This window comes from Vicia villosa, unplaced genomic scaffold (genome assembly GCF_029867415.1).
Source record: "Vicia villosa cultivar HV-30 ecotype Madison, WI unplaced genomic scaffold, Vvil1.0 ctg.000067F_1_1_3, whole genome shotgun sequence".
NCBI classification, from domain to species: Eukaryota; Viridiplantae; Streptophyta; class Magnoliopsida; order Fabales; family Fabaceae; genus Vicia; species Vicia villosa.
The window spans coordinates 1-11,070 of NW_026704994.1; the positions used below are offsets into that span (position 1 = coordinate 1).

Consider the following 11,070-nt stretch of genomic DNA (forward strand, 5'->3'; position numbering starts at 1 on the left):
CCCTGACATGGATCACACATGGTTCGACATCATCAGTTGAATCCCTGACATGGATCACACATAGTTCGACATCATCAGTTGAATCCCTGACATGTTCCACACATAGTTCGACATCATCAGTTGAATCCCTGACATGGATCACACATGGTTCGACATCATCAGTTGAATCCCTGACATGTTCCACACATAGTTCGACATCATCAGTTGAATCCCTGACATGTTCCACACATAGTTAGACATCATTAGTTGAATCCCTGTCATGTTCCACACACATTGTTCGACATCATCAGTTGAATCCCTGACATGTTCCACACATAGTAAGACATCATCAGTTGAATCCCTGACATGGATCACACATGGTTCGACATCATCAGTTGAATCCCTGACATGTTCCACACATAATTAGACATCATCAGTTGAATCCCTGACATGTTCCACACATAGTTCGACATCATCAGTTGAATCCCTGACATGTTCCACACATAGTTCGACATCATCAGTTGAATCCCTGACATGTTCCACACAAAGTTAGACATCATCAGTTGAATCCCTGTCATGTTCCACACATGGTTCGACATCATCAGTTGAATCCCTGACATGTTCCACACATAGTAAGACATCATGAGTTGAATCCCTGATTTGGATCACACATGGTTCGACATCATCAGTTGAATCCCTGACATGGATCACACATAGTTCGACATCATCAGTTGAATCCCTGACATGTTCCACACATAGTTCGACATCATCAGTTGAATCCCTGACATGGATCACACATGGTTCGACATCATCAGTTGAATCCCTGACATGTTCCACACATAGTTAGACATCATCAGTTGAATCCCTGACATGTTCCACACATAGTTCGACATCATCAGTTGAATCCCTGACATGTTCCACACATAGTTCGACATCATCAGTTGAATCCCTGACATGTTCCACACATAGTTCGACATCATCAGTTGAATCCCTGACATGGATCACACATAGTTCTACATCATCAGTTGAATCCCTGACATGTTCCACACATAGTTAGACATCATCAGTTGAATCCCTGACATGGATCACACATAGTTCGACATCATCAGTTGAATCCCTGACATGGATCACACATAGTTCGACATCATCAGTTGAATCCCTGACATGTTCCACACATAGTTAGACATCATCAGTTGAATCCCTGACATGTTCCACACATGGTTCGACATCATCAGTTGAATCCCTGACATGTTCCACACATAGTAAGACATCATCAGTTGAATCTCTGACATGGATCACACATAGTTCGACATCATCAGTTGAATCCCTGACATGGATCACGCATAGTTCTACATCATCAGTTGAATCCCTGACATGTTCCACACATAGTTCGACATCATCAGTTGAATCCCTGACATGGATCACACATAGTTCGACATCATCAGTTGAATCCCTGACATGTTCCACACATAGTTCGACATCATCAGTTGAATCCCTGACATGTTCCACACATAGTTCGACATCATCAGTTGAATCCCTGACATGGATCACACATAGTTCGACATCATCAGTTGAATCCCTGACATGTTCCACACATAGTTCGACATCATCAGTTGAATCCCTGACATGGATCACACATGGTTCGACATCATCAGTTGAATCCCTGACATGTTCCACACATAGTTAGACATCATCAGTTGAATCCCTGACATGTTCCACACATAGTTCGACATCATCAGTTGAATCCCTGACATGTTCCACACATAGTTCGACATCATCAGTTGAATCCCTGACATGTTCCACACATAGTTAGACATCATCAGTTGAATCCCTGACATGTTCCACACATGGTTCGACATCATCAGTTGAATCCCTGACATGTTCCACACATAGTAAGACATCATCAGTTGAATCCCTGACATGGATCACACATGGTTCGACACCATCAGTTGAATCCCTGACATGTTCCACACATAGTTAGACATCATCAGTTGAATCCCTGACATGTTCCACACATGGTTCGACATCATCAGTTGAATCCCTGACATGTTCCACACATAGTAAGACATCATCAGTTGAATCCCTGACATGGATCACACATAGTTCGGCATCATCAGTTGAATCCCTGACATGTTCCACACATAGTTCGACATCATCAGTTGAATCCCTGACATGGATCACACATAGTTCGACATCATCAGTTGAATCCCTGACATGTTCCACACATAGTTCGACATCATCAGTTGAATCCCTGACATGTTCCACACATAGTAAGACATCATCAGTTGAATCCCTGACATGGATCACACTTAGTTCGACATCATCACTTGAATCCCTGACATGTTCCACACATAGTAAGACATCATCAGTTGAATCCCTGACATGGATCACACATGGTTCGACATCATCAGTTGAATCTCTGACATGGATCACACATAGTTCGACATCATCAGTTGAATCCCTGACATGTTCCACACATAGTTAGACATCATCAGTTGAATCCCTGACATGTTCCACACATGGTTCGACATCATCAGTTGAATCCCTGACATGTTCCACACATAGTAAGACATCATCAGTTGAATCTTTGACATGGATCACACATAGTTCGACATCATCAGTTGAATCCCTGACATGGATCACACATAGTTCAACATCATCAGTTGAATCCCTGACATGTTCCACACATAGTTCGACATCATCAGTTGAATCCCTGACATGGATCACACATAGTTCGACATCATCACTTGAATCCCTGACATGTTCCACACATAGTAAGACATCATCAGTTGAATCCCTGACATGGATCACACATGGTTAGACATCATCAGTTGAATCCCTGACATGGATCACACATGGTTAGACATCATCAGTTGAATCCCTGACATGGACCACACATAGTAAGACATCAACAGTTGATAATTTAGAAAATAAGAAAATAATTTAGAAAATACTTAAAAATTAATAATTAATAAGAAAATAAGAAAATAATTTAGAAAATAATTAATAACTTTGTGAAAAAAATTAATAAGAAAATAACTTTGTGAAAATAATCAATAATTAATAATTAATAAAATAGAAAATTAATAATTAATAAGAAAATAACTTTGTGAAAAAAATTAATTAAAAATTCATAAGATAATAATTTAGATAATAAATCCACTTTGCCATTAATGAAAAACTATTTTTCCTGTTTGTGTGTTTTGGAACATCAAAACATTGAAAATTAAAAAAATAAAAACAGAGGTTAATCATCAGTTGCATAAAAAGTAAGGGTGAAATTAGGGTTTATTTCCATCTTCAATCGATACTGCTACTGCCAACGACATTGCGCGAGATTCACGGACACACACGACGATGGCTGAATGGGGAAGGTTTGTTCCAAAAATTTGTTTAATTCCTTGATCTTAAACTGTTCTTCTGCTTCTCCAATATCGGGTTTTCATGTAATGTGTTTGTATAATGTCTATAATGCAACCTGATAATCATACTGTATTTGAAGAAGACAGTAATATCTGTGTAAAAAGTGATACGGGATATTGAAGTGGTTGTTTGTTAAAATGCAGGGTCAAAGAAGGAAGCTGCGATGAGGATGATTCCCAGGAAAGGAAAATACCTGGGAAACGCACAAGGAGCTTTGTTTTGAAGCAAATGTTGGAGGAGGTCGCCAGGAACAAGAAAGAAAGCAAAGTTAAAGGTAAAGACGGTCAAGGAGAGATGCCATCATCTGCATCCCAAAGGTACTTAACTTATGATTTTTAATAACATGAAAACTAATTTCTCCTTGCCATTTCTTGTTGAGTAGGATGCAGGTATGATTGTAACCATTAAGTGTTTTATTGGACCCTGATATGATGAACTCACTACCAGGAAACATAGTCTGCATAAGGATACTTCCAACATTAGGAAGGAAAAAGGCACCATGGAGAAAGGAAAAAGGAAATGTGAGGGAAGTGGTGAGGTAGAGAAAGGGAATCTTAAAAGAGAAGGATGTGTTGAAGGTGGTGTTGGTTGCAGCCACAAACATAAGGGTAACAACATGGAGTCTTCGGACCTCCACGACATTCAAAGAGATGAGCATGAATACACAACTATATCATCGGATAGCGAGAGGTAAATCAAATGTGTACTAGAATTGTGTTGAAGTAACTGCATAAGCATTTGTTTGACCTTTTTATACATTGTGTTCGTATGAAGCGCCGACACGCCATTCAGAAGGCGTGTCGCCGCGTCGGACATGGATACTCGCACGACAAAATAATTTATTTTTAAATACAATAACTTTTAATTTAAATTAACGTGAGATTTCTAAATTTAGACATAATTTATTTTTTAAATTAAAAAAAAATCAAATTTTATAAAATACATTTAGCGTCAGATTTTGTAAGTTAATTTTTTTTTAATTTAAGTAAACATCAAGTTTTTAAATAAAAAACAATATTTTTTTAAATTTTAAAAAAAATAAAATTAACATGAGATTTTATAAGATTAATATAATTCATTTTTTAAATTAAAAAAAATCAAATTTTACTAAATAAATTTAGCGTTAGATTTATTAAGTTAAATTTTATTTTTTTTAATTTAAATAAACATCCAGTTTTTAAATAAAAAATAATATTTTTTAAATTTAAAAAAAATTAAAATTAACGTGAGTTTTTATAAGATTAACATAATTTATATTTTAAATTAAAAAAAAAAAAATCAAATTTTACAAAAAATATGTTAACGTATTTAAATAAAAAATATGTTAATGTATTTTAAAAAAATGTTATTGATTTTTTTAATTTAAATGAATATCAAGTTTTTAATTTAAATAAATAAATATGCAGTTTTTAATTTAAATAAATAAATATGCAGTTTTTCTATTATTAATTTTAATTTTAGTAATGTTTATATGTTAATGAGAGGGGGTGCATGTTACAAAATTAGAATATAATGAGTTGGTGCAGGTAGCAAATATGAAAATCAAAGATCTATGCATTCTTAATTTGCTGCATTTCTCAATTTTGCTCCCTTCCGATTTTTCTTTTATTTTTTCAATTTTTTCAGCACTCAATTAATGCATAATCATTGGCTTGCAGCATTTTCAGCTTTACTGTACAATTTGCATTGGAAACAGCAATGTGAGAAACTATCATTAAAGCATTTTTATTGTGTGTGTTTGGTACACCATAGCATCCATGGGCCCAATTCAATCCAATGGTACCCCAATTCAATCCAATGGCAGAAAAGCATTTGAAACAAAAAAAAAAATTAAGTCTCTCACGGTGAGAGACCTAAACAGGCCTCTCACCCTAGCCTGAGCCCTAACTCTTTAATCAACATGTTTATACCTTGATTTTGTTGATCAAGTGATTTAAAACATATGAGGGAGAAAGGGAGAGTGAGTTGTGTTCTTTTGTTTTTGAAAAAGTTTTTGTAGACAAAATAACTTTAATGTTGGTTAAATTAGAAAATGAGAAGAAAAAGAGATTAAGCAGTGGAAAATGAAATGTGAAAATTAAAAGAGAGATAAATATTACATTAAAATTTATATTGATTTAATTTTATACCACGCAGTCTAATCCAGAGTTCAAGGGCTGTCTGTCCATTGAGACTTTCAGTAAGCAACTATAGGTTTTACTCATGAAGCAACCTAACAATCTTTCTTACACCAATTTTTTTTACAGGCTTATCTTATAATCTCAATGTCAATTATTAAGATACAAAAGAACCATGATATTGAACTGCAATTACAATTCATAATAATTAAACAAAATTACAAAACTCTCAATATAATCTTTTCTCTCTTATCACGAAAGCAATGTATAGTGAATAAAAATAATTTCTAAGAAGATAGTGAAAGAAGAGAAGAGTGTGAACTCAGAAAATACGTGCTTTGGAAGAGTGTACAAGACTTTTTTAAGATTTCTTTATATAAGAGAAAAAATTGGTTCAAAAAGGAAATAATCCATGGGCTATGACCACTCTCGAATCAATTAGCTTGTGATGCTAATCGATTAAATGTAGGAAATAAGGAAACTCTTAAGCCATGTTCACATTCTAATCAATTAAAAGATTTCTTAATCGATTAAGTGGTGAGCTTAATTCTTAATCGATTAGATGCAAGTTCTAATCGATTGATTATGTTGGCGCAACAATTGGGGAATGGTCGAACGAGGAGCATTCTTATTTTATGTGGAACTTTCCTTTGAGCAACACACCTTTGTGGGAGACACACCACTTGTCACCTAAAACCTTAAGGTGATAGGTGAGTGGGTTCTCCCACTTATAAATGCTCAAGTCACCACATTTCTGTTAAATGTGAGACTATTTCTCCACACTCACACTTGTTATATTCTCAACAGATTAGACATGGAGATTTTACTTTCAGAATTAGTTAAAACGCTTTCTAATCGATTATGTAAAGGGAAAGAGATTTTGAAACAAATTAAACAAAGTGTACTCCGATATAGTCGTACACTTGCAGCGTGTCACTAGGAGACACAACATTGCTATGCATGGACCTTTTAACTCTCTGTAAGAGATGCACTGTCTCATGTGCTAGGAAACGAAAAGTATCAAAAGTAAATGGTATGAAAACATGTTGACTGTCGAAACACATTTTTTCATATTTGACCACTTTACTTAAAGTAGCTTTGAGGACGGCCAGTCTCACAAGAAGTCGTTTATTCCTCAGTCCCATAAGTAGAGAAACTCCAGACAAGTTCACACATGCATAATTCCCTTCTATCCATCCGCACACCATAACATCTGCTTGCTTAAGTGTCAACCTCAACTTCGATAAAGAATGAATAGGTAAAAAAATCACATACACCTCTTTCTTTTGAGATATAATAAAATATATTTTTAAAAAAATAAGAATGTATATTTAATGAGATTAAAAGGAGATCTGCGGATGAAAAAATTAAATAACTAATTAATTATAATTAACTAGATTAAAATATTTTCCTATAAATTTTAAAAAAGAAGACAATATTTGTCTATTTTTAATTTAGCCAAGTTAGTTTTTTGTTCTTCTTCCCAACATCTTGGAGATGGAGATCTGAGAAGACTGACTGATTCTTCAATACTAGTAATTTCCAACATTAATTAAAACTACAATGTTCAATAAAAAAAATAACTATACAATTATTTTGCAACAATCTTTTTATCAATTCTCTTTTTCCTCTTTAAAAATTCCAATCCACAAAATCACTTGAAAGAAAACAAGATTGATTGTGTTATTCATTACAACAGAACAATTGAAGTTTTGGATTTTGTGGCTAATTCTATCAATCCCATTCGTCGTCAGCGTCTTTGAGTTTCTCCAATCCATTTGTAAGTTATTTTTACCTGTATTTATTTATTTATTTATAGATATTCTTTTTTAATAAAGACAAATTATTGAATACTTTATTTATTAATAAGAAAATTAATATTTTTGCAATTTTCTTTTCTGTATTGTTGAAGTAGCAAATCCATTTGATGTACTGGGTTTGAGGATATATGATATAGAATTTATACTATAAAGAATCCAATATACGTGTAAAGAAAACTCTTGTGAATTTGTTCCTTGATATATTATGATATAATTTAATAATAAAACTCATTTGAGGATATATGATATAGAGTTGTTAAGATTGATCTTTATTATTATTGTCAATTTATGATTTTATGTAAAAAAGGAGTTAATTTGTTTGCAAAATCTATTTTTTTTTTTAAAAACTATGGCAATATTGATAAATTTTATATCTACTATTCTATGTTGGTTCGACTTCAAAAAATGAAATGTTGTTCAATATTTTAAGATATTTGATTTAGTTATTCATGTGTTTGTAATTTATATTGATTTTGAAACATAAACTTATAATGTTTAGTGTTGTTGCAAAAGACACATTTGTATAATTTTGATGATATCTTAAATTTATTTATTTAGTTCTTGAAATTTGGGAAGTTATATTTTTATGATTTGATGAAGTAATTTATGTAATTTCTTTTTTTATGATTATGATGTTTTATTAGTAGAGATGTTCAATTTTTATCCATCAATCATCTGTTACTCTTTTATTCAATAAAAATTATCAAGTATAAGCATGCATGAACTTTAATCTAGATAATGACTCATTAAACACATCCATTAGATTTTCCTATTAGTTGGAAGACAACTCAACAATATATTATATCTAGATAATGATATAATATATTGTTGAGTTGTCTTCCAACTAATAGTCGTTCTAAAAAACGTAACAACTAAATTTTATTTAAATTTTATATTGTCCATATTATTTGCATAAATCACATTTATAAAATCTTCTAAATTGTCTCTTTTGTGTATTTCAAATTGTCTTTCAATGACTCATTCAAGCATCTCAAAATTCACTTTAAATTTTCACAATGCACTCATCTTCAATTTTTCATAAACCAAGTCATTATGCTAATGACATATGTTAAGCCTAACCTACTAAAAATTATGAGATACTTAACGCTTCCTACCCCACTAGTATATGGAGTAATGTCCACTTTCCTCCTCTCATCTTTGAATCTTTGAATTGAGAAGCTTGTTAATCAGAAGTTTCGTCTGATGTTCCCCAAAGGTGTTATGTCACTTAGTTTCACCACATTCTTCAAGGAACGAAAGTGAGATAAGAATATTTTACCCTTATTCTATATTTCTCACAATATCCATTCTAAGCACCTTTTCGCAACTCCAAGACCATTAATCTAAAATTAACATTCCTTTGAGCTTACCTATATCCTCATTTATAAAAATTTCCAAATATGTATATAATCAGTTTCTCATCTACTTTTAATATGTAAACACAACTGTCATATCCATTTCTCACAAAATTTGTATTCATGAGAAACTTATCAAAAGGACGATTCTATTACCTTACATTTTGTTTCAACCCATACAAATATTTTTTCAAAACACACACCTTAAACTTATCATTTACAAAATCCTTTGATTGTTACATGTGTATTTTTTCTTCTAGGTCTCCATTTAAGAATTTTGTCTTCACGTTCATTTATCCACGATCTGTCATTATGGCATAGGTTCCCATCCCTAGGTTTTTTAAAGGTCATTATTACTGTGAATGAAGATCTAGAGATGATTCTTGTGATAGATTACTCAAAGTGATCAATGTATGTTTCTTTATTCTTTGTTCAAACTAATGATAGTTTACTTGTTGTGATATTTTTCAGAAATTTCAGTATCTGCTGAAAAATGAACCAACAGAATCAAGGACCTGGCATTCCATCAAATGTTCCAATGAAACGAAAGCGTGGCCGACCACGAAAAGAAGAGAATGTAGTTCATGGAATGCATAAACCTGAGAATGTGTTGTTGAACTTCAATCAACCAGCCGACATAATGAACAATTCTGACAATGGAATGTTAGGGAAGATGGTCACTGGTGTCATTGAAGCAGCTTTCAATGATGGATATCTTGTTAATGTTAAGGTGGCCGATTCTGATTCTTTTCTGAGAGGCGTAGTGTTTCTTCCAGGGCAAGTTACTCCAGTTACCGCAGAAAATGATGTTGCCCCTCATATTCAAATGATCAAAAGAAAAGAGTTTCCAATTCCAATGCCAATGCCAAACCCTCGGACTAATGAAGTACATGTTTCTCTTCCCACATTGCAGTCTATTGAGCCACAAATACCGGCGCCTTTTCCTGGCGTGCACATTCTACCGACCGAGGTTCATTCTGGTGTATCAGTTCCATCAGGCATATCAGAGGCTGAACATGTGAATCAGTCTAACTCTCTCAAACCCGAGATGGACCGTGACAAAACTGTTGAACAAAATGATAAATTGCACGAACTGGACGCATCCACACAGGTAGAAGAATCCAGTGCTGATCCACGGCCTGCATCAGAAACCATGAACCTGTTTCCAACAATTGAGAACACTAATAGCGAGCTAAGAAATGAACAGCAAGTATTTCCTTCTGTGAATCATTTGAATGAGTTCGTTCATAACGAACCGAATAGTTCAAATATTGAACTCAACTTGGTTCCTGTATCTGCCGAACCCGAATCCATGCCATCTGAACAGCATAATAATAAATCTGTTGAAGTTTTTATGGAGAATCAGACATTGCCAGAAACAGATTTAGAAAAAGACGCAACAAAGACAAAACCTGTTTCTATTGATACTATGAGCAACGTCGATAACATCTCAAACTCGAATGGAAACACAAGTACTGGTATTGCTAATATTATTGATATGGTACCAAATCATGCAGTTGAAACCATCCAACATGAATCCGTGCAATTTGAGCAGATTGGTCAGAATCATCCTTCTGACATCAAGCTTTCGCCTGAAGGATGTAACTTCATGGAGAAGGAGAAGAGTGATCCTCAAAACTGTAGCTCTCTTGGCGATGTCAATAAGGTTGATTTCGATCATCCTATAGCTGAATCTTTAGTTGATGCAGTGCCTTCTGAAAACCAGATTGGAGCAGGCACTTGAAAATCAATTTTGCTGATTACTGTGACTGCACTTATTTTACTGCAGCAGATTCATGTCCAAAATAAACCAGTTTAGTATTCTTTTGATTTGGTGTTATTGAATAAAAGAGTTTTCTATGCTGTATTATTATATCATTCAGCAATACATATATGCTTATACATATCTCAATGCATGCACATTGCATGGTAAAATCTAACCATAATTGGTTAAACTTTTTTCATGGGATATATGGAGAGGTAGTTACTGGTTACTGCTACAATTATGACTATTACTGTTTATTATATTGAATTATACTATTGCTTGATAGTGCTTATCAGTTTCCTTATTTATAATCAACATAAAAGGTAAAGTCTGTGACTGTGAAGGAATGAGCCAATGCTCTTTGCTGCCAGTGAAACTTGGAAATTCATTTGATTTTAGTAATAGCATAAAATATGAGTTAATAAGGGAATAAAAAAAAGCCAAACTTATTCGAATTTGAACCAAGGACATATTGGACGAAGGGCGCGTGGACCTGAAAGGATGCAACCAAATCAATACAGTGATTTAGATTGAAATTTGAACGATAATAATACAAAGGTTGTCCCTCTTTACCAAGTGACATAAATAGCCACAAGGGAGAAAGACGCCAC

The 11,070-nt window shown here is 33.7% G+C and overlaps 1 protein-coding gene across 1 annotated transcript; it reads left to right on the forward strand.

The window, feature by feature from the left end:
* Positions 1-9,355: 9,355 nt before the first annotated feature.
* LOC131623439 (mitochondrial distribution and morphology protein 34-like) lies at positions 9,356-10,438 on the forward strand. The gene has a single exon (XM_058894445.1). It carries the CDS (start codon positions 9,356-9,358, stop codon positions 10,436-10,438), a length of 1,083 nt encoding a protein of 360 aa, XP_058750428.1.
* Positions 10,439-11,070: the final 632 nt, after the last annotated feature.

Bases quoted from the DNA above. Each gene is read 5' to 3' on its own strand.
- LOC131623439 (XM_058894445.1), top strand. From the start codon at position 9,356: ATGTTAGGGAAGATGGTCACTGGTGTCATTGAAGCAGCTTTCAATGAT.